This window comes from Humulus lupulus, chromosome 7, assembly GCF_963169125.1.
Source record: "Humulus lupulus chromosome 7, drHumLupu1.1, whole genome shotgun sequence".
In the NCBI taxonomy this organism is placed as follows: Eukaryota; Viridiplantae; Streptophyta; class Magnoliopsida; order Rosales; family Cannabaceae; genus Humulus; species Humulus lupulus.
Window position 1 is genome coordinate 176,068,572 of NC_084799.1, and position 25,797 is coordinate 176,094,368.

The following is a 25,797-nucleotide window of genomic DNA, read 5'->3' on the forward strand; positions in this document are numbered from 1 at the left end:
CTTTTAATTGTTCCATACCAGTACAACACAAAATTTAGAATCATATTTTTGACACAATAACTTATTGGGTAGTTCTCCAGTGCACCCCTTCTCTAGTTTTTGGCTCGAGAAGTATTTTCAGCACAAATTTTTTTATGGCCGTGTATATTGTAGTTATTTATAGCTTCCTGCAAATTTTTTCAAGAAATTTTGAATAATTTACAGTGCCGAAAACAATGTTCATATAAGTTACTTTCCACGAGCATAAAAAAGCAGTCACGCTTACAATATACTATTTGAATATTGTTTTTCGGCATTGTAAATTATTTGAAATTTTTAGAAAATTTGCAGAATGCTTTAAATAACTACAATATACACGACGTTAAAAAAATTTGCGCCGAAAATACTTTATGAGCCAAAAACTAGAAAGGGGTGCACCAGTGTGCCCCTTTTTGACGGGTGCACCAAAGTTTTTCCCTAAATTATTTTAATTTCTTAAAGAACCTCCGATAAATTTGTTATGACTACAATAAATATGGTTTCTTCGGTGCACCCCCAAAAGGGGGCACACTAATGTACCCCTCTCCAGTTTTTGGCTTTGGAAGTATTTTTGGCGCAATTTTTTTTATGGCCGTGTATATTGCAATTATTTAGAGCATCCTGTAAATTTTCTAGAAATTCAAAATAATTTATAGTGCCAAAAATAATGTCCAAATAAGCTATCTTTGACTCGCATAAAAAAAAATAGTCATGAGTGCAACAAACTATTTGAACCTTGTTTTTCGGCACTGTAAACTATTAGAAAATTCCTCAAAATTTGCAAGATTCTCTAAATAACCACAATATACACGACCATAAAAAAATTTGTGCCAAAAATATTTCCCAAGCAAAAAACTAGAGAAAGGTTGCATTGGTGTGCCCCAATTTTTTGGGGGGAGGTGCACCCAAGATTTTCCAAAAAAAAAAATATAAAGTCATAACTATAGAATAATGCTATTACCTACAAAGTAAATGGAAAATCTCGGGTGCACCCTCCAAAAAGGGACACACCGATGCATTCTCTTTTAGTTTTTGGCTCGGGAAGTATTTTCGGCACAAATTTTTTTATGGCAGTGTATATTGTAGTTATTTAGAGAATTTTGTAAATTTTCAAGAAATTATGAATAATTTACAGTGCCAAAAAATAAGGTTCAAATAATTTATTACATGCGCGTGACTACTTTTTTTTATGTGCTTAGAAAATAACTTATATAAATATTACTTTCGCTACCATAAATTATTCAAATATTTTAAAAATTTACAAAATCCGCTATTAAAAAAAGGGTTAATTACATCTTCTACTGTAATCTAAAAAAAAATTCGTTTTATACGGTAATGTTAACAAATTACAAAAATACGGCATTCACTACCTACCACCCGTGTCCACCCGTGTATATATATATATTAACCATTTGTTTTACTTTTTTATTTCAATTTTTAATAAGAATTAGGCATATCATATAATATAATAATAAAAGTAATAATAATTATAGTTACTACCTTCAATAAAATAAAATAAAATAGAGTAATTTATTTTATTTAAAATAAATATATTTATTAATATTTATACAATTACTCAAAAAATAAATAAATATTTATACAAATTACAAATATACTGTTAATTAAAATTAACATTAATAACTATATGTTACAATATATAGTTAAAGATAATCACAATATTATTATTCTTTATAAAAATATTATATATATTTTTTAAATCATAGCTAGTCAAGTCTCAACACTCCATGTTAAACCAAAATCATAATCTAATCCAAGTTTCAAGTTTTGTTACAAAAATATATTTAAAGTTAAAAAATTAGTTTTGTAAATCTTTGTAATAATCATGTTAAATTAATTTATAAATATTTATGTAAATGTGAGTTACAAAAATAAACTTTTTAGTTGTGAAATTAGTTTTGTAAATTGTTGTTACAAAAATGTAAAACTTGTTTAAAGAAAAATATTGTATTTCACCACTATATTCAATAAAGTGTTTTATAAATAATGAATATCTTAAATTTATATTTTTAAGTTGTATAGCATAAATATGATGTTTCATGTAATTTTTTGGTACAATATTGTAACAATATGAAAAAGTATGATAATTTTATGTATATTTTGTTTATGATTTCTTAACTATAAAATATTTTCGTAAATATTAGTTACAAAAATATATTTCTTAGTTGTAAAACTAGATTTGTAAATTATTGTTACAAAAATAAAAAATTTAGTTACGAATTTGTTTGTAAGTTTTATCTACAAAAAAAAAAATCTACAATTCTATAACTGATTTTGTAAATATTATTTACAAACACGTAACAGATATTTACAAGTTCGTAACATATATTTACTAGTTTGTAAACGTTGATCACAAGAAATTGTATTTTACAGCTTTTATTTATGATTTTGCCACTCCGTATTTATAATTTTGCCATTCCATGTTTTTATCAAAAAATTCCGTATTTTTGTAAGGTATCATATTTTTCAGATTTTTTTTAACTTTTAGTGTATTTTTGTAAATTTTCCTTAAAAAAAATGGTGACAAAAATACTTTCAAAATAACAAAATATACAAGGGTGCTCTAATTGGCCTCTTTTTGGGTGTACGGGAGAACTAAACCAAAGGAAAAAGGTTCATCTACCGTAAAAATGAAAAAACAAAACCAAAAGTTGAACCATACGTCGTCGTTTTACGGAAACGAAGCCTGCCACTCCAGTAATTTAACACAGAAAGCAAGGGCAATCTCTTGCAAAAGATTACGTCACCAAGACAGCAACCCGCACTATCTCTGTTCAGACCAAAAAGAGGCCATACCAAATACAAATACACTTATTTGATTTCTCTCTCCGAGACTTGGAACACCATCTGACAAACGACAAATCTATCACCATAGTGGCACAATCGTAAATACACGAAACTCCAGGTCCAACTTTCAAACCTCCCTTTCTCCTCCTGGGTGCTTAATAAGGCGCACTTTAGCGCACCCCACACTCTTTCAGACTTCACACAGAGAGAGAATTTTTCCGAAGCCCACCTGTAAAACCAGAGCCCTGAACCAGACGCAGAGCCAGAACCAGAGCCCCAGAGCCAGAGACCAGATTCAGTAGCCAGCTTCAGCCTCGCCCTCAGCTTGAACACGACCTAACCAGACGGACCGGAACGACACGGTGTCCCACACGGGTGGAAGCGTCTCAGTCCCTGCGAATCGCTGAATTAAGCTTACCATTAGCTTTCAACTCTCTCTCTCCCTCTTTGAAGCCTTTGTATCAATCTCAGTACAAAAATGGAGCGAATCATGGACTTTGTTAAGCTCGAACCTTGTGGGATAGTGTAGGTTCGAGCTTTTTTTTTTTTCTCGACTCTTTAAATCTTCTCTCGGGAGGGTTTTCGAGCTCCACAGTTTTTTTTTTTCTTTCACCCGTCGAGCTTGAGCTTATGGCTTGCCCAAGATTGAATGTTGTGAACTTGGATCCGGAGAGGAAGAGGAGCGGTGGTTTGAGAACGAAGCAAGCAGGTAGAGGATCGTGCCGGGGAAGTTAGTTGCTGAGATACACAGTTTCCGAGAAATGTACGGTCTCCGGCAGTGAGCTATTACTTGCTTATTTTCTTATTCACTTTGTCTCTCTCTCCTTTTTTCGTGTGTGGGTTTCGTCGTTTTTGTTACACTAGATAGCCAGTGTTTGAGCTCCGAAATCTCCGTTAGACATGGGGTATCTGCTAAAAGAGGTGCTCAAGACTCTTTGCGGTTCGAATCAGTGGTCTTATGCTGTGTTCTGGAAGATCGGCTGCCAAAACCCTAAGTAAGTGTTAGTTGAGAAATAATTTGGTCTCAACTAAAGGTGTAGAAGTAGTTCTATAACTTTTTTTTGGCTGATATTTGTCCCTGGTTTGGATGAGTAGAAAGAAGCTCAACAAGTGAGTTAGATTCAATTGAGTTAGTTTATTAACTGCAAAATATGGATGTTTTTAGAAAATTTTCATTTTTTATTTCCGTTTTTGTCCATGTTTTCTCAGAAGCCAAACAAAGTAGATCTGTTGGGTCATTTCATTTTCTTTAAAGGGTTTTTGGGGACTAGGGTTTGTGATATCTTTCTGGTTCTAAGATATGATACACATGTGAAAAGTCTTAACTATTATCGTTTTCTAGATTTTGTTTCGTAATCTGATTTTTGTTGTTTCCTATTTTTGGAATGTTATGTCTTGCTTTGTTCTGTTTTGCCTTCTAGATTCCCAGTGAAAAAAGCATGTTCATTATAGGTTCACTAACCACTCTGTGCCTGACTCATTAAATGCTCTAAATCTATTGGTTCAGAATTCGGTCTGCGATGCTTGATTCTATTCAGATTTACTTTGTTGTTTCAAGGGGGAGAAAATTTTAATATTTTCCACTAGCGGTTAATTTGATGGAAAAATCAGTTCCTTTTGTCTTTGTCCAGGCTTCTGAAAAATGCAATTTTAACTATTTTTTATGCTCAAATTACTGGGAAAAAAAGACTACTTTAGGTACTTGGAAATCAATATATAATATTGTTTAATGCTTCTTGGCACTGGACTGTTTCTTTAACTTTTAATATGCCCCAAGGATGAAGAATTTTACTTGTTGACAGGCTGCTAATATGGGAAGAATATCACTATGAATCCTCAAATTCTTCTCTACCTGCAAGCATTTGTGGAGCTGGGAGTACTGAGCTACCTTTTGGAGAGTGGGAAAGACTATTGATGTCATCTGAAACTTGCCCTTCTCAGCTTGGAAGTCAAGTGGGAGATCAAGTCTCGGCACTTATTAACAAAATGATGATTAGTAATCAGGTCAATATAGTGGGTGAAGGGTATGCATTTTCCATCTTCCATCAAGTTTTTTAACTATTTAATGTGACTACCTTGTAATTCGTAATGAAGTGTATGCCTTCTGATATTTATTTAATTATATATTTTTGAGGTTTCAGAATAGTTGGGCGAGCTGCATTTACTGGAAACCATCAATGGATTCTTTCAAATAGTTATGATAAATATGTCCATCCCCCAGAGGTAATATTATCAATAATGACACTAAAGAATTCTGTCATACTGTATTGCTCATTTTGCATAGCCTAGAGAGATGGTCTATAAGTTATAACTCATGTTTACTATGAATGGTTGCAAAGGAAAAGTTAGGGATTGTCTCTGAATTTTATTTTCTAGTTGTGCATGTATGCAATTTGACATCTGAAACTTGGAAGTTTTTTTTTTTAATTTTTCTTGGATTTTTTCAGATCTTAAATGAGATGTGTCACCAATTTTCAGCTGGCATGCAGGTTTGCTGTCTTTATTTGCCATCTGCTATTTTTGTCTATCTTTGTCCTGCTCGTTTGGTTACATTACTTTGTTTTGGTATGCAGACAGTTTCTGTTATTCCTGTTCCTCCTCACGGTGTTGTTCAATTTGGTTCTTCCCTGGCTGTAAGTAATTCTTTTTCCTCGTATTCTTGATAACATTACAAAATGGTAAACTATATCAATTTGATAAGTCTTTTAGTAAAATAAATATAGGAATTTACTCTCGAGCAATCTAGCGCATATTTCTAATTGTATTATCTTAGTCTATTTGCTTCTTGCTAGATACTAGTTCTGTAAAATTGTGGTGATTATGCTCCATCATTTTCTCTCTAAATATGGATGAGGTTGACAGAATCCATGGATTTGTTTTCGGTTGCAATCTCTGTCAAATTAATTTCAGGATATAACATCTAGGAAACTATGTATTCTCCACCGTTTTATTTTCTCTATGATTTAAAGTCTTTAATACTTGATATTTTTTAATATATGTTAGTCTCACCATGTTCATTTATTTTCTTTAGTTATTTACAGCTTTAGTAACGAGTATTGCTATTGTTCCATTTAAATTTTGGAAGTGCAACCTGATTAATGAGTTGTTTCTTGCATCTTCAGATTATGGAGAACATAAAATTTGTGAATGATGTTAAGAGTTTGATTCTGCAATTGGGAAGTGTTCGTGGTGCTCTTTTGTCTGATAATTATTTGGTGAAGGATTCTGCCAACAAAATGGGGATTCCTGGTCATGCTGGACTGTCATTACATACAGATCCATCTGGAATACACAAGATGGTAAACTCTTCTGGTTATATGGCTGATTGCGCGAGTCAACATAGATACTCTTCCCAAGTTTCAAGCTTTGTTGGTCAGTCACCTGCATCTTTTCAGAAAGAGGTTGGGAATAATCATGAAAAAAATGCTCTAAGATATGAAACTGCTACAGCAAGCCTGTTGCCTAGTACCCAAGGTAACCCTTGTCAACCCAGCTTTTCTCCGGTGATAAAATCAAACACTTCTTTTAGGGGCCATTTGAAGGGTAGAGTTGCAGGTGCTGAAGTGACCTCTTCGAGTTCCTGTGAGCGGCCCAATCATCAGGCTTCCTCATACAGAGGAAGGTCTGGACTCAATAACCAATATGGTTTTAGCCAATCTAGAAATAAGATCCTGCCTGGTGTTAGCATCCACAATCAATCTGATGACAATAAACTTGTATCAAATAGCATTAGTACATCTCATCTCGGAACAAGTGGAAGCCTAGTTCTTGATCACAGCATAAATTCTGTAAACATTCCATTGCCTGATGAAAGCCAAATAAATGGTAGAATAAATAGTTCTTCTGAGGCAGTATCTGTTCCTTGTTCTCTCCCAAACGTGAAGTTAACAGCAGATGTCAACCATAGTACTCATCAGTCTTTGATTGAGCTTCAAAAGGCTGAAACATTGAAAACAGAGGAGGTTTCTTCTGTGCCAGATCAATTAGTTATTGGTCATACGTCAAAAGGCTTTGACAGTGGACAATTTTCCAAAGATGTGAAGATTACTGGAGATAGTTTGGCTCCTAATGAACAAAAGATGGATGATGAACTCTTACAGGCCCTTAACATTCCATTTTTTAATGCAAATGAACATGCGTTTTCTAGTGACCATTTCCCTGATTTTGTACTTGACTGCCAGAACCTTAATATTAATACTCAGTCTGCAGGATCTGGAAATGCCAAACTCGAACAATATACCCAACCTTCATCAGGGGATGACTTGTTCGATATTTTGGGTATGAATTTGAAAAACAAGCTACTTAATTGCCATGGGCTGGACAAAGTTATGCAAGATATTCATCAGTCTACTTCAACATTTACAGGCTCAAAGGATTTGGATTCTAGTTTATTTTCAGCAAAAGATGGAATATCAGACAGTGGTATATTTTCTGGGACGGGTACAGACCATCTTCTAGATGCTGTGGTATCTAGGGCGCAGTTTTCTGCCAAGCAAAGCTCAGAAGATAATTTTTCTTGCAGAACGTCTTTGACAAAGATCAGTAGCTCTTCAGTACCTAGTAGTTCACTTTCCTATGCACGTGGAAACTTGTCAAATCATATGCCAGGGGAAAAATTTCAGCTTCCTGAGCCTCTGAATAAACCAGGGATGGTAAAAACAAGTTCATTTAAATCTGGGTGTAGCAGGGATGACGCAGGAAACTGTTCCCAGACTTCTGGTTATGGATCACAAATCAGTTCCTGGGTTGAGCAAGGCAGTTCTATGAAACATGATAATAGTGTTTCAACTGCTTATTCTAAGAGGCCTGATGAAATTGGAAAATCTAATCGCAAAAGGCTTAAGCCTGGAGAGAACCCTAGACCCAGACCCAAAGATCGCCAGATGATCCAAGATCGTGTGAAGGAGTTGCGCGAGATTGTACCAAATGGGGCAAAAGTAAGTTATATAATCTTTCACTATATGCTTTTCATCTTTATTTATTTTTTGAGTGTCTAAGTACTAATTTTTTGTTTCGATCTATGATACAATTTTGCAGTGTAGCATAGATGCATTGCTTGAACGCACTATCAAGCACATGCTCTTCCTGCAAAGTGTCACAAAGCATGCTGACAAGCTAAAGCAAACTGGGGAGTCAAAGGTACGTGTGGCCTGGGCATTTCGATTTTTATTTTATTTTATGTTTTGCTAATTTTACTGGGGCATTTACCTTTCTTTTCTGGGAGCATGCTTGTACATTGTGATTGGGAAGATGATAATTATAATTATCAGGAGTGTGTATAATGACTTTCCAAAAGTCATTGTATGTTTTTTTTATTGGGATTTTGGAAAGAGACTGGCAACAAATAAGGATAAAGATACTGTGTGTGCTCCATAATCTTTGATACCAAAAGAAATAGAGAAATAGCGTGCTTAAACAGATTACGTTCATCAGATATAGTTACAAAAATAGAAATTGTAAGCAGATAAATATCAAGCTCTTTGCTACACAGGTTTGATTGTAGACCATAGTACGGGCTAATTATATATGACATATAAGTTGAGAGCTGAAACATTTTGCAAATATGTAAATGCTTACCTGGTTATGCAGATTAATAACAAGGAGGGTGGATTGGTTTTAAAAGACAACTTTGAGGGTGGAGCAACATGGGCTTTTGAAGTTGGCTCACAATCTATGATCTGCCCGATCATAGTCGAGGATCTAAACCCCCCTCGTCAGATGCTTGTGGAGGTGGTGATTTTTTTTTGGTTTGTTTTTTTTTCTTTTAATATCAAAATTGTATCTTGCGTGTACATTATTTTCATAGTCTTTTCATTGTTTCCTGCCCTGGCAGATGCTTTGTGAAGAGCGAGGTTTCTTTCTAGAAATAGCTGATTTAATCAGAGGGATGGGTTTGACCATCTTGAAGGGGGTAATGGAAGCTCGCAATGATAAAATATGGGCTCGATTTGCAATAGAGGTAATATTTCAGTCGATAAAGATCTTTAATTTCAGATCCACTCATGGAAAACTGTTGAAGATGTTTAGTCTATGTACTAACCTTTGGGGTAATTGCATATTTAGTATACTTGCACTTTGTTCATAGCATGCTGATGAATATAATCTTGAATCTCTTTTCTTATAAAAAAAAAAGTCATACCATCTTTGCACTTACACGAGATTGTTATGCAGGCAAATCGGGATGTTACAAGAATGGAAATATTTATGTCGTTGGTTCAGCTTTTGGAGCAAACCGTAACAGGTGGTGCTTCATCAGCTAATGCCATTGAAAACAAAGGTTTGATGGTCCACGAATCCATTCCCCATGCTGCCCCTATAGTCGCAACTGGTAGGTCTGGTAGTATGCAGTGAACCAACCACCTGTGCTGTTTTGTAGATTCTTGGTCCGGATATGTTGAGAGCAAGAACAGTTTTTGCTTGCCATGACTAGCATAAATTCCAGCCCAAGCTTTCAGGTTGTTCTAACTTCGGCTAACTTCGTCTCTTCACAAGCCAATTCATGACTGACCTCACTTCAAGCGTGTGGAGATTTGTTAAATTAGTGATGAAGAAAAGCTCCCCGAAAATTTCCAATCATGTTCATGTTTGGTTTCTAGATATGCCATATGTTTTGATCATCCACCTAGAAAAAAAATTTAGCCATTGTAGGCAGTTTTTTGAGGAAACTAGTGATCATTTTTTCCACTTGTGTTAGATAGACAGGATGGTTGCAGGATAATGGGTGTGGGCTCTGTTAAAAAAAATGTATAGAGAAAGTGGGATATTGGGGTTGCAAGTGTAATTTAAGAACTTTGGATTCTCTTTTGGATTTCTATTGGGGTATTTTAGTTTTTGTATCATTTTATAAAATTCTTGCAATGATATGAATATTTGTCTTTCCATAATTTGTTTGTTTTTGGTCTGGATTGGTGTTTCACTGCTAAGTATATTTATGATGAGCCTGCCCAAGTCAAAAATAGATATAGATTTGCTTTAGTTTCAGACTGACCAAAGTGCATAGCTGAATTTGGAACACTATTATAGTAACTTATTGAAAGCGAGACATGTGATAATGAGAGACATCAATGTATGGCTACAAACATTTGAGGGTAGCTCATTTTGGTCATCATTATTCTTTTACGTAAGATTACAAACTTAACATTCGAGTGTGCTTCCAGAAAAGTTGTAACTACATTTGTTTTTTCAACTGTTCAATATTTGTTAGTTATTTTCGCAAGACATTTTTGTTTTCTTATCAAATGTTGTTACTTATTTAGTTTAATTTTGCCAATAAGTAACTGTTATCTGTGAAAATTGAATAAATCACGTGAAAATTATGAAAAGGACTAATATATAAGTACCGGACCATCTTCTCAATATATCTCTTCTATATAAATACTTCAGATGTATATATATATATATATATTATAGAATTATAATTTATTTTATTATATATATTTTAAGAAAATAATAAAACAGTTTTATTAAAATTGTAGAAATTGTTTTAATTTTATATACATATAGATATATATGCTTTATTAATATTTCTCACTTGAATCGGTTATTAATAGATAAATATTTTTTTTTTGGGTAATATTGAAGACGAAGTTCCAACATACTTTATCTTTTTTTTTTTTTTTTTTTTTTTCACATGCTATGTCGATTGAATGCTATTGCGTGTTTAACTTGAACTAATATTACCGATTGGAACCAAAAATGTTTTTTTTGAAGGGATCGACACCATAAATGTTAATTGAACATTTGAATTAACATTTATGACTATACATATATATTTATATTATATAAAGACCGAAATGATAACGTAAAGTTGAAGGAACTCAAAAGAGGCAAAACATCATTTTCAACAACACGCCTACAAAAGAAAAACACAAACATTTGACATTATATATTTATATGAAGAGAAGATCCAAGCATCATCAGCACCACATCATTATCATGATCGAAATAAGGGTTTGTCATCAACATGTCGCTTGACGCTATATGCAGCAGCTATTCTCAAATACCTACTATATATTGTACACATTAATTAGAGCCATTCAATTTGTTTTTGTCTTGGCCCCTCTCTACTCTTTCTTCACAAAAATCAACCTCTTCTCTTATTTACTTTTGAGTTTTACTCCAAATATTATTCACTATATATCAAAAATATATATTCTCTTAAAGGTGTATTTGAAAAGCTATATTGTAATTGTAATTGGAATTGAATGAAATTTAGTGTAATTATTTGAATTGACGTATTTTTCTGACCAAGTAATTACATAGTAACTATGTAATTAGAGGTAATTTAGGGATTTCAATCACACTATCAAATTCTCATAGCCATATGAGAATTGAGTGTAATTACTAAAAAATATCAATTTTAAATATAATATTTATTACATAATATTTTTTTATATGTAATTACTAACTATTTTTCCAAATAAGACAATAGAAACTCATAAATAATTATCATTTGATATTCAAACATATCTTATATTTTAAATAATAGTGTAATTAATTACAATGATATATGTAATTATTATCCTAGTAATTACACACAGTGGTACATTATGCCTAGAGTGGGCAGTTGCCCACCTGATTTTGTTTTTTAAAATAGTTTAATATATTATTTACAATTTAGTACTTTTTATATATTTTTTGACATTTATATCTTTTAAATTTTGCAATTTAATCTTTTTTATATATATTTTGACATTTATATCTTTCTACATTTTGCAATAATTTAAATTTTTTTATGTATATTTTTATATTTATGACCCTCCTAATTATGCCCCTTCTATTTTTTTTAAAAATTCTCGCTCCAATAAACAAATTTTCTGGGTCTACCACTATTTACACAACTTAGTAATTACACAATTATTTTCAAACACTTCCTAAATTGTATATATTGTATTGTATATACTACGCACAAACTTCATTATACGTAATTATACCTTCTTTTGTATGACTTTTCTTTTTTACAAAATCTTTGGTATGACTTTGATACCTTATTATACTATTATAACTGATCTATATTGTTTAGTTGAAAGACTGGTATCTTTCATATGCATAAAATATTGTGTATTATTAAATTATTTTTCAAGATAAAATCAGCTCTCTGCTGAAATACTAGTGAACCAATTTAAAATAAATAATATTAATTTCTTATCGTGAGTAACATGAGTATACAAAGTTTTTATTGATTGTGTGTGTCCAACTAATAAAACAACTACAGCTCATAAATACAGATATCAAGTTTGATTTGCCTAAAACAGATTTCTTAAGTCAGAGACATTTCAAATTTGACTGATATGAAATTAACTGGAAAAAAAAGTATTTTTCGATCGGTACAAACTCTAATACCAAATGAAAATTTCATTTTTATGGTATTACAAAATAGTTAATTAATTATTTGAAGATGGCAACAGATATTGATCTTATTGCAAAATGTCAAGTAGTATTTTAAGAACTCAATTGTTGCTCAATGCTCTCTTTACCTCAGCTCCAGTGAAATAAATTTAATCTTTTCCTCATGCATGATACATATGTGAAGAACTAACTGAAGTTTAGAATTTGATTTTGTTAATTTCTTTATTTATTAGTTTGTCTCATGAATAAGAAGGAAGACTTTGTTATTGTATTTTGTTCTTCTTTTTTAGAACTATGAAAATAAATCATTAATCTCAAAAGTGATTAATTCCACGAAAATTGGTCAAGTTATAGTACTTTACTCAAGCAGCCAAGAATGACACTAATTCAATATCTCCCAGTAGAAAAAAATTGTCACATAGATAGGATAAGCTTATTAAATCTTTTTACAGTCAAAGAAAGAAAATGATGGGTTTAAATTGCCCAATAAAATATCCTATAAATGTTGCTTTGATCAGTTTGTTAATTTTTTTTATGTCTATTAATGAACATCATATCCTGCTTTTTTGTATAGATGCATTAATTATTTTTAGATAAATTCTACAGCCAACCAATGTGAAAAGCAATAAAATTGTTTCTTAGTGGACTGGAGTGGACAGAATTACATTAATAATTATTAGCAAGAAAATTACTTACCCAAGTGACACAATCATTGCATCTGAACCGTCCATTAATATGAGACCTAGCTATCATGGAATTTCCATATACATCTCACACTAGCTCTTAAAATGATTATGATGTAACTATTGGCACAATCATAACTAATTCTGTATATGTAAATATATATTTATTTAAATAAAATATAGTGATTGGTCTTAGCTGGCTCAATATTATACACAAATAGCGAAATAATAATAAAAGTAAGATCTAGTCAAATTAGTGGACACCATGATCAATTTTTGAGATGATAAAGTGGGTACGTCCTAATCAAGTCCTCAGTTAAAAAAGTGGAGTTATATTATTTTGTCAAAAAGAAGGCTGCGGCTTTAAACCCAAACGAAATATCAAGTCCAAAAGAGATCTCTTTAGCCCATCCATGGATATAACTTTTTTGTTAACTTATATTAAAGTCTTTAATTAATCTAAAAAATTAGGACCAGACCGCAATGCTTTTCAAAATAATAATGGAAAATCCTATATGATCATTGCCTTGTCCAACATGCTAGCTATTACTAACCCTAAGCTACTTTTCTACGTGCAAGTGTAACTTTCCAATGTAAATTAGTCAGCGATGTATCTGTGGTGCCAATACACTCTTTAAATGTATGATTTTGTTTTATGGATTTTTTTTCCTTTCTAAAATGAGATCAATCTTGAAATTGGTGGTGGTTTGAATCGAATCAGAATCTGTTTGATAAGATTTGGAAATCCATTCTATGGACCAGCAATTACTTTCGGGAATATTAATAAAATGAATCAAGTGTTCGATACCGAAAATTATAGGATTAATTGCTTTTCAATATATATGGAAAGTCGTTTGTAAGGGGCAATTTTGTTTAAATAGTCTATTTGGCAATTTATGCATAGGTTGTTAAAATTGTTTTTTCTTTTTCTTTTGTTGTCTGAAAAAATTGTATCCTTTCAGGTTTGTACAAGAACACAATTACAGATTGGAGGGATTTCTTCCAATCAGAAAAGCTCAACGTCTAGTCTTAGGGTATGTTTAGCCAATTCATGAGTCGCAATATTAAAATTGTGACTAACATGAGAAAGAGATGCTTCAAAAAAGTTAAACAATAAAACTTTTATATGAGAGAAAAAACTCACAACTCATTTTGGTACACAATATTACTATCCAAAGTCAAGATGTGGCAATAAGTACCTCTTTAGAATAACGTTAAAATGAAGTCTTATTGAGCTTAAAGTATCTAACCAAAAGGGAATCTCTTTAGTTAGAAACTAAGTAATTTAGTTAGTTTTGTTAAAAAAATGGTCATGGGATCATTCCCTAAAGCTTACATAGCGAAAACAAGCTATTAGTCTACGCATGATGATGGAAAAGATGAGTATAAAAAGTTATTAGAAAGAGCTACCTTTACTCATTTGTCCGTTAGAAGATTACAACTCCAAAATCAACCATATTCATAGGAGCTGAAATTGATGCATCTACTAAGAGTGTAAGAACATAAATTTCTATTCCTTCCCTTCTTTTGATAAAAGATCTCCTTCCTGAAGATGCTTGATCAGTTGGAATTTGCACACTTCGTTTGCATCACAATGAGAAGATTACCAAATTATCACTTGTTGTGGTGTCCTAGATTGTTGATTATTAATTTTCTTATTTCTTTCAAACCAAACGATCCAAAACATAATTAACATCTTCTCAAATGATTTTTTTCTACGGTTTCAAATGCATATAGCAACACACCTTCAAAAGAGATATCTTCGTTTTGACATGAGAGAAAATGATAGTCCAGATGTGTGTGCATTAGAATCATCCCTGTTCCCCCCCGGGATGCGTGGCATGACACAATGGGTCCACGGGCTCCCTCGAAGAGATCCAGGCCCATCCTGAGGCGAATGGACAGGGAAGAAGAAAGTCCTAACGACCCAATAGTCAATGAGTCCAACAATATTTGATGGGCACGACCATAACAAGGGAACCGAGACCAAGACGCAGACCCAACTCATCTTCCCGGTCCTAACCTATCCGTATCCTTCGGGATACCAATAAAGGTAGCAGGCTCACTAGTCTGGGAATAGACCTTATCAAGAATGGACCCGTCCTGGTGAGCGAACCATGACTCTGGAAAATGGACCGGGACATTACAAAAGGAACCCAGACCAGACATCCGGATAGGGCAAGATTGATCTTCCCTAATGCTGACATGTCCCCAAGAAACACGGAAGTTGGTCTCCTCAATTAACTTGGAGAAGAGGCTACACATAGAATGAACGCTGCTACTAGGAAACAGTACTGCCATTGCTCTGACAGATTCTGTCCCCAGGATCCCCTTAGAAGCCCAAGCGTACCATTATGAGTTTATGTACTATTGAAAGCTCTAAGGCTCAGCCATACCCAAGCCGGCCCAATGGGCCTTGATTAATATGTTTAATTTAGCAACATCCTTTGTATTACGTCTCCATTAGTGAGCAAACCATGATTACATCCCTATTGGGCCCAGATTAATCCGGTCCAAGCCCATTGCACCTGATTGCCTATAAATAGGACAGTTGTGCACTGTAGCGGGGATCCAGTTTTTCTCTTGTAAGCAATTACTCTGCTCAAACTTGCAGAAAACTCCATTGTCAAAAGCTTTCTAAAATATAATACAACAGACTCATGGACTAAGGCTCATTAACGCCCCAACCACGTAAAAACTCTACTCGTTTATCTTCGATTATGTCTTTCTAGCTCTCTTTCCTAATTATATTTCTAGTTTCCGAAAAACTCGGTAAACATTTTGGTGCTTTCATTGAGAGCCGAAGGAAGCTTGAGTCAATCTCGACCATCTGCAAAAATGGTGAGCACTAGGCATACTGTGTTTGATCTTGCTCACCAGCAAGATCAAGACAATGGAGAACCATTGCCCGATCAAACACTTCCTTAAGACCAACCTGAGAATGTACCTTATCAAGGGCCCCTGCTCGGCGATTCCCAGAACTTTGGAGATGGGGGTGACTATGATGAAGGCTATTACGAGGAGGTTGAAGATGCATACGAGGATCACGAGGTCGAAAACCCCGTCGATCCTGAAGAAATGAATATGGAGCCCGAATAGGAGGATCCAGAGGTGGTCCGCTTGAGACAACATGTCCTAGATCAAGAAGCCAGGATAGCTGAACAAAAAGAAGCCACTTGTCAGATGCAAGAGTCCCTCCTAGCTCTTCAAGCCTTCATTGTTGCCCAAGGATTGGCAGCCAACCCTTCAACCATTCCACCTTCAGGGACGCAACCGCCTATCCCACCAATCAGGACTGGCATACCTCCCAACAGTAGCCCTATCCTTCCTCCGGGACCACATCCTAGAGCTGACCCGTCAAATCCTACTCAGGAGAAAGGAAAAGCCAAAATGGCCAATCCTGGGGGAAAGCAAACCCCCAGAAGAAAGCTCATCCCGTTGAAAAAACTGGGGCCAACCTAGGGCACTCCCCTAGGAGAGAACATGTAAATCTTGTCCCAGGATGGGATCATCCGAACGATCCGTAGGGGAAGCGCCCACAGGGTATCAAGCCCCGAAATGTCCTTAGAAAGGACGAACGGGAACAATGCTTCTATCCTAGTGCCTATGTGAACAAACGTGAAGAAGAACCGGAAGCCATTAGTTCGGGAGACGATACTTCCCAAGTAGACTTGCGTGATGGCCTTAATTCCCGGAAAGAGCGGGCTCGGAAGGAAAGATTTGTCCCCAAGGAGGCGACTTGAGGAATAACCTCCACGACAGGAGGAACGAGAAAGTCCCCTGGATGAAGGAATGGAAAAACAGTTCATGGAGTAGGTGGCTGCTATTAAAAAGGTCACGGACTGTTTGGTCCGGAAACAAGAAGGCGGAGGTTCCGATTCTGAAGAGGAGGAAAATGAGTCGTGTGCCAAGCACATACTAGATGTTGTACTACTGAAGGGGTTCAAGATGCCGAACCTACCCGCCTATACTGGGAATGCAGACCCCAGGGATCACTTGTCCCACTACAATCGCCTGATGACAGTGGCTCATGTTTGTGATAACGGTAAATGCTTATGTTTCTCGATCACTCTGGCTGCTTATGTCAGTGGGGAGTCTGGACCCTTCCAGGATTAAAGGGGCTGCCTGGACGACGTCTTCCGGATGAAGAGTGACTCCATGACTCATGATCAGGGACCTGGAAGCGACAAAGAAAACAAAACCAAGCAGTTAGCACCAAAACTGAAGAAAATTTGTTAAGGTGCGGGGGTTCTCCTAAAACTGCTTTGAGAAGTCCCCTCCGGACCCAAGTCTGGGATCAATAAAGATCCCAGGAGCTTTAGTTGGGAACTAAAAATCAGAGGTTTCTCTAACTCTCCCATGTCAACCTTGGGACGTCCGAATCGATCTGGAACAACTAGACATGAATTATCGCCTAGAAAATCTACAATTCAGACCTACGCTATCCTACCTAGAACCACATTACATGGTGGTCATGGCCTTAACAATTTTATGGTCACAGGAATAACATTATAGTAAAAAAGAATAAACAGAGAAAGAAAAGCGACTAGAAAACTTACCGAGAGGTTCTGGGTTTGAGATTTGTAAAGTCTCAGGCGATAGAGTCGGCATAATCTCAGCCTTAAATCCGAGAAGGTGATGCAGCAAGTTGTCTGTTGGCCCAACCGGGACTAAACTATCGGGTGGCTTAACGGCAAGAGGTCTGCTCGGAAACAGACAAACACGGAAATGAACTAATCGCCGGAAAAGCTCGTCGGCAAATTAGGACATAAAAAGCTATCTTTTTTGCTCTGAATATGTAGAATGTGTAAAGTTGGAAATGAAACTATCGAGGTATTTATAGGGCAGGAATCCACTGCGGGATCCAATGGTTCAGAATGGGGATCTCAAGATTATCCCCATCCAACGATCCTGGATGATGCAGAGGCTTTAATTAGCTCAATCAACACCGAATCATTCGCCAATCCACGATACACACCTACCTGATCCAATGGTCCATGTTGAAAATCTTAAGGCTATCCCCATCAAACAGTCCCAGATGGTGCAGAGGCATTAAACAAATCACTCGAGTACCCTATCAACTTGGCTCGTACAGAAGGGATGCCTCAGAAATTATGCTGACACCCATCGATCACTTGGACAATCAAAATATTCTTTCCAGATCTGTGAGGCACGAGTGGTACAAACGCACCATTAACTTGAAGACACATGTGCAAAATATTGTGAATTTGAAAGGATGGGGATCGCCCAAGTGGCCCCCAAGTAAATGAACCTGACTTTTGGGAAACGAATCGGGATATTTGGATTTGATCCATGAGAGTAAGACAAGTCTCCACCATGCAAACACAAATGAAGACTTGGAGGGTAAATGTTATCCCTATTTTCCCCTCGGGACGCGTGGCATGACGCAATGGGTCCATGGGCTCCCTCGAAGAGATCCAGGCCAATCTTGAGGCCAATGGATAGGGAAAAAGAAAGTCCTAACGATCCAATAGTCAATGAGCCCAATAATATTTGACGAGCATGACCATAACAAGGGAACTGGGACCAAGACGCAGGCCCAAATCATCTTCCCAGTCCCAACATATCCGTATCCTCCAGGATACCAATAGAGGTAGCAAGCTCACTAGTCTGGGAATAAACCTTGTCAAGAATGAACCCGTCCTGGTGAGCAAAACAGAACTCTGACAAATGAACCGGGACATTAGTAAAGGAACCTAGACCATACGTCCAGATAGGGCAAGATTGATCTTCCCTGACGCTGACATGTCCCCAAGAAACACGGAAGTTGGTCTCCTCAATTAACCTGCAGAAGAGGTTACGCACAGAATGTACGCTGCTACTAGGAAACAACACTACCACTACTCTGATAGATCCTGTCCCTAGGATCCCCTTAGAAGCCCACGCAGACCAGTTTGAGGTTATGTACTATTGACAGCTGTAAGGCCCAGCCTTACCCAAGCCGGCCCAATGGGCCGTGATTAATATGTTTAATTTAGCAACATCCTTTGTATTACGCATCCATTAGCGAGAAAACCATGATGACATCCCTATTGGGCCCGGATTAATCCGACCCAAGCCCATTGCACCTGATTGCCTATAAATAGGACCAATTGTGCACTGTAGCGGGGATCCAGTTTTTCTCTTTTAAGCAATTACTCAGCTCAAACTTGCAGAAAACTGCATTGTCAAAAGCTCTCTAAAACCTAATACAATAGACTCGTGGACTAAGGGTCATTAACTCCCCAACCACGTAAAAACTCTACTCGTTTATCTTTGATCCTGTCTTTCTAGCTCTCTTTTCTCATTATATTTCTAGTTTTTGAAAAACTCGTTAAACAATCCCCAAAACCATATAAAGGACAATTACTAAGGGAAAGTATATTAAAAAGATGTAACCCACTTAGAATAGGAAAATTTTTATAAAAAAATCTCTCCGTCTGACGTACAATATTTTGAGTGGTATTTTAATTGCCCAAAAAGATTTCCACCATATCGAAAAACTTCACTTGATGAGGAGGGTAGGGATCTAGCGATATAGATTGTTTCTACTATTAACATAATAATTTCTATGGTTGGTATAGTGCCAAAACCATAAGTCTCCATGTTCAAAAAGACTAATAGGAATGGTTAAAATAAGCTGAGAATTTGGGGTGCTAAACTTTGTCGAATTAGTCTTTGTTCCATATGTCAGAGGATTTTATGAGATCAAAGACTCTCATAGTATCAATTGTTCCTCTGGTAATCAGTAGAAATGAAGGTGGTCTTGGTATCCAAGGGTTGTTAAAAGACCTTGTGCTAAGTCCATTCCCTATTCGCCTTTTTAAGTCCATTATTAGTAAGTATCTTCCCTAAAAGATGCTAACCGAATCAAAGACATATAGTTACCTTCCTTGGATTCCAAAAGACTTGTATTTCAGAAATATCTAGCCTTTAGTACTTGCAAAATTAGAGACAAAGGATTCATCAGTATACGCTAAGCCTTTTTTACCTATCAAAGCTTGATTATATTGGACAAACTTTCTGAAGCCTAATCCTCCTTTGCATTTTGGTATACAAATCTTCTGCTTGGTCTACTAGTGAATTTTCCTCTTGCACTGAAAGAACCCCCACCAATATCACGCTAATCTCCCCTCGATCTCGTGGCATAATCCGTCAAGAATTTTGAAGTAGGACATAAGATATGTTGGCATAGCTTGGATGACTTCATTTAGAAGGATTTCCTTTCCTACTTGAGATGAATTTTGTTTGCCAAGGATGTAATTACAACCATATTTTGTTTACAATTGTTCTAAACGAAACTTTCTTATTCCTACCCCCATCATAGGTAAACCCAGGCATGTTCCTATAGTGTCGATCTTTTGCATGTTAAGGGAGGAAACATACAAAGTACGAAGTTCATCAAGAGTATTTAGGGGAAAATATAGGAGAGACTTATTAACGTTGATAATTTGTAGCAAGAAAAAGAGCCAATTAGTCCTTTGATATTAATACTAGAACAAGTAAGAAACTAGTATAATTATTATTGGAAACTTAGCATCATACCTATCCTGAACATTCTGAATAAAGGGAGAAAATGTTTTGGATAGATTGAAGTGGCCTTGCAGATGCCTATAATATTGGAGGTGTAAAATTTAAGTTTGAGTTGCAGGCATTTAATTTTTTTTTTTAGGTCTAAAGTGGTACAATGAGGGATCTAAGCATGTTTTAAATTTTTGGGAGTATTTGAAGGTGTTTAAGGTCAATTTTGAAGATTTTGACCAGACCTTAAGGTGACATGTCATCTCTGAGCACAAAGTCAATGTAGAACATAGTAGATGATATGTTGCCTGATATTAAATGACATATCGCTTGCCGACGACATGTCGCCATAAGGCTGGCAACATGTCGCCTGTCTGGTCCATACAATTGCGGTTTATGGCTCCAAATGATGTGTTTAAAAGCTCAATCCTATTGGTTGGACTTAATGATGGTGCCTACACTATAAAAGGGGTCATTTAGAGTTGTGAGGAATTGATCACACTTTACTCCTCACACTCTAACCTCTCTCTCTAGCTCTTAAGAACAATCATTTTCTATAAGAAAATCACCAAGAATTGCTTGACTTGTGTGATTTTCAAGACTTGTTGTATCTCACTTCTCATTCCATCATAGCAGAGGCTTCAAACAACTTAAGGAAGGCTTGTAATAGAGATTTTGGGCATCGATTCTCTTTGTGGCAAGTTTTGACTCAACAATTTTGGGTTTTCATGACACAGAGACATTTGATTTAATTTTTGTGTTTCCCCTCATATTTTATGTTTTCCCTTTTGATATTTCAACTATATTTACTATTCAGAGTTGTATTTTTAGGGTGGTCAAGTGTCACTTTCCCAATAATAAGTGCATTGTTTAAAATGAGTTTTCATGGAACAAAAACGCTATAGGCACTATTAATAATCGGTGGTAAAAAAGTTTTAGTTTATTAATTAATACCTTTAAAATAACTTTGTAAAGGACATTGCACAAACTTATTGGTTGGAATTCGCTAAAAGATGTGGGTTCATTAACTTTGGGAATGACATTGCAAATTGTAGAATTTATGAAGGCCAAATCTACACTTTCATCGAAACAATCCAAAATTTCTTTTGAAACGATAGGGCCTACAATGTCCCAATTTTGTTAATAGCATTCATCTAATCAAGACCTATACTTTTGTTAGTAAACATGGAGAGCACAACCTCTCTTATTTCCTCTAAAGAGAAAGGCGTTTCTAGTAGTAGATTCATCTCCTTTGTTGTAAGTGTAAATCCTAAAATTGGCATATTTTATAGAAATATCTTTTTTATTAAAAGATCAATTTTTGTTTCCCTTATTGTGCTTTTCGGAATTCACTTTCCATTTCTTGTGATTTGTGGAATATTTACATTCCTTATTTAATTGTATTTTATCACAATTTATTTATAAAGGGAAGTAATATCTTGCAAATATTCAGTACTTACTCAAAGTCATTTATGAAATATTTGTCTATATATTTTCGTGTAGCTCAAGTTTATAAAAATTAGGAAACTAAATCTTTGTTGTCATTAATTGTTATTTCTATATTGAGCTTTTTGATCCGACACAGGTATTAGTTGTCTCCACCAAAATCGTATCTGTCGGATCAGCATCTTCTAAAAAAGACAATTCTTCATCAATCAAGAATATCTTCAATTATTCTTGACTTTATTAGGAGATTCTTTCTCAGCCTTTATGAGAACGAAAAAGGACTATGTAAATAGGGCTCTCAAGGCAGTGGGAAATGGTGAACTCTTAGATGCATAATTTGTGAGTGTATTGTAATATTTGTGAGGGTTCCTTATTTGTATTCAAGATCATAGTATTCACATGATCTTGTAGAAATATGAGAGTTTAGTTTATGTGGTGAGTTTATACCACGTTCATGAGTGAATACACATTGTAATTTGAACACAACTTTTATAAGTCTTTGGGAGAGGACTTTTACAAGCCTTGTGTTGGGAGGATGCAAGCACTCGCTGGCCATTGAAGGGATTTCAAGTGGTTGAGCATTTCAATCAAGATCAGATTAGTGAAGAGAAGTACAACAAAGTTGCGGAAAATCTCAAGAGGGAGTCTTGTTTTGTTTAAGTCAATATTTTGTACTTGTGATTCTTTATTAATTGCTTTTATTCTCTGGGCGTGGCCCCAAGGAGTAGGTTATCTAAAATGGTTTTTGAACCTTGTAAAAATTCGTCATGTTCTTTATTGTTTTGCACTGTCTTTTTATTGTGTTCAGTTTCTGTCGTGAAAAGTTCGAATTCTGTCCCGACAGAAATGCAATCTGTTTAAATAGTTAATTACCATTCCACACTTTAATTAATTCACATGGTTTAATTAATTTGGTAATTACTAAAAACAGAATTTCAATGGGTATCAGAGCAGGTCACTCATTTTTGAGTGTGATCTTGGTTTATTCCGTTTGTTGTTCTTGTTCTTGCGATGTCTTTTTTCACAGAAGGAGGATCCATAACTCGCCCCCCTTTACTCAATTATTCGAACTATCCATATTGGGAAGTTAGAATGAGAGCCTTCATCAAATCTCAAGATGAAAAGGCTTGGAGAGCTGTTTTAAGTGGTTGGATTCCTCCAGCAGAAAGCGATGATGTAACTAAGGTAAAATCTGAACTTGATTGGACTGATGCTGAAGATAAACTGTCCAGTTACAATAATAAAGCATTACATGCTATTTTTAATGGTGTTGGTGAAGGTTACATTAAATTGATTTTTTCACATGTTTCGGCCAAAGATGCTTGACAAATCCTTCAAACTCAATTTGAAGGAACTGCTGATGTCAAGCGTTCTAGGCTTGTTATGCTCACAACAAAATTTGAAAATGAATGAAAATGAAACCCTCACTGAATTTTATGAGAAATTTTCAGATAATGCAAACGAATATTTTGCTCTTGGTGAGAAACTTGAAGAGAATGTTTTGGTTCGAAAATTTTTTAGAGTTCTCCCTGACAGGTTTTAGACGAAGCTAAATGCAATTGAGGAAGCAAAAGATCTGGACAAAGTAAAATTAGAAGAATTGATGGGTTGACTCTGAAATTTTGAACTAAACCAACAAATTAGACAAAAAAGTAAGACAAAAGAAATCAAGGAGAAATCTATTGTCTTGAAATCTTCTAAAGAAAAGAAGGAAAGTTCGAATGATGAGGATGATGAGATGGATCTGTTGACAAATTTTTTTAAAAAATACATAAAGAAATTGGGAAACAAAAAGGCCATATCCAGAAACCCAAAAGGTAATTTTTCTAAACCCTTTGAGACTAATAAAAAGGGTATTCAGTGTAGGGAATGTGAAGGATTTGGACACATTCAATCCGAGTGTGCAAATACCTTAAAGAAAAAGAAAGTCATGACAGCCACGCGGAGTGATCAAGACTCTAAACAGAGTGATGAGTAGGAAAATAGTGTTGCCTTAACCTTTGTTCACAAATGTATGTTTTTTTCTTCAGGTGATTACAAGGATGTGTTATGTCTTAATAATTCTATTAAGAATAATGAGAATTCTGACATTGATTTTGATGATTCTGACTTAAATGAGGAGTCATTAAAAGAGTCTTATAAAATAATGTATGATCAATGGCTGAAAGTTTGCTCTGAGAATTGACTAATGGCTAGCAATAATACAAAATTTATTGAAAAAATTGAAGAACTTGAGATGATTATTGCTTCCAAAAGTGATGAAATTAATTCTTTGAGTAAAGAAATTGATATTTTGCAAAAAGGTGTCAAAATGCTTAATCCTAGATCTGGAATATTGGATGATATTCTCTCTGCATGAAAAAAGGCTGGTGATTACAGTGGATTAGAATCTAATGGATCTGAATCCTCAAGAAAAATAGTTTTTGTAAAATCCATGAATTATCCGACTGTTGTGCCAACTAACCGCTTTGCAGGAAGAAGTAACTCTGCAGAGCCCACGAAGTTGTCTTCTGTTTCAACAGATTTACAACTAAAGAAAATTTCTCCAAAAAGAAACATTGGACAATTTGTACCATTTTGTCATTTTTGTGGAATGAAAGGACACATAAGACCTAAGTGTTTTTCTCTGTTAAATTTGTTTAAGAATAATTATGTTAAACACTTTGGTAGTATGAAGCAATTCTTGACCAAAAGAAATTCAAAATAAAAAACAATATGGGTCAAGAAAGCTAACTCTGTTTGCTTGGCTACCTTTACCTGTCATAAAATGCATGCATCTAATTCATGGTACTTTGATAGCGGCTGTTCAAGACATATGAAAGGTAATGCCAACATACTTACCAACTTCAAATCCTTGAAGTGTGGAGTAGTAACATATGGGGATGGAATGACATGAAATATTTTAGGTAAAGGTACTCTAAATATTGAAGGGTTACCGAAACTAAAAAATGTGCTTCTTGTTGATGGGCTAAAAACCAACTTAATTAGCATAAGCCAAATTTGTGACCAAGGTTTTCTTGTTAATTTTTCGCATGATGAGTGTAATGTTGTAAATCAAAATGGTGACATTGTTCTCAAAGGTTCTCGTTCTTTGGATAATTGTTACACACTCACACAAAAATTCACATGTCATGCGTCTTCATCAAGTTTTAATAATACTGACTTGTGGCATGAAAATCTTGGACATATAAATTTCAAAAACTTGAAAAAGATTGCTAATGAAGGTCTCATTCATGGTATACCCAACCTGGGTAAAGAATCGCTTGGTAAGTGTGAACCATGTCAATTGGGAAAACAGTTGAAAATTTCCCATAAAGCATTATCTGATATTAATACTTCAAATGTGTTAGAATTATTGCATATGGATCTCATGGGTCCTATATAGGTTGAAAGTATTAATGTAATATATACATTTTTGTATGTGTGGATGATTTTTCTAGATTTACTTGGGTAGATTTCTTAAGAGAAAAATCAGATACTTTTGAAGCTTTTCAAACTCTATGCACAAGACTTAGAGTTGAAAAAAATTGTAACATTGGAAAGATTGTAAGAATTCGAAGTGATCATGGTAAGGAGTTTGAAAATTCTGTTTATGATGAATATTGTAAATCTTTTGGAATTTTGCATGAATTTTCTGCTCCCAAAACCCTTGAACAAAATGGGGTAGTTGAATGGAAACATCGTACTTTGCAGGAAATGGCCAGAGTTATGTTAAATAGCAAAATACTCACAAAGAAATTGTGAGCTGAAGCAATTAATACATCTTGTTACTTAATTAATCATGTTTTTCTGCGTCCAGGTACAAATAAAACTCCTTATCAAATCTGGAAAGGTAGAAAACCCAATGTCAACTATTTTCATGTATTTGGGTGTCTGTGTTATATTCTTAGAGATCATGAGAATCTGGGCAAATTTGATGCCAAAAGCGATGTGGGAGTTTTTCTTGGATATTCCACCAATAGTAGGGCTTATCGTG

At 35.0% G+C, this 25,797-nt stretch overlaps 1 protein-coding gene across 2 annotated transcripts; it reads left to right on the forward strand.

The window, feature by feature from the left end:
- The first annotated feature begins 2,995 nt into the window (after positions 1-2,995).
- LOC133788855 (transcription factor LHW) lies at positions 2,996-9,707 on the forward strand. Of its 2 annotated transcripts, XM_062226479.1 has the most exons (10): positions 2,996-3,818; positions 4,626-4,847; positions 4,965-5,046; positions 5,271-5,312; positions 5,397-5,456; positions 5,946-7,760; positions 7,861-7,962; positions 8,413-8,553; positions 8,657-8,782; positions 8,995-9,707. In XM_062226479.1, the coding sequence occupies exons 1-10, from the start codon at positions 3,724-3,726 to the stop codon at positions 9,172-9,174; spliced, it is 2,865 nt and encodes a 954-aa protein (XP_062082463.1). In that variant the 5' UTR covers positions 2,996-3,723; the 3' UTR covers positions 9,175-9,707. The 2 variants fall into 2 exon arrangements, with proteins under 2 accessions (XP_062082463.1, XP_062082464.1); XM_062226480.1 differs by lacking the exon at positions 2,996-3,818 and having other exon boundaries at positions 4,710-4,847; positions 4,958-5,046.
- The last annotated feature ends 16,090 nt before the right edge of the window (positions 9,708-25,797 follow it).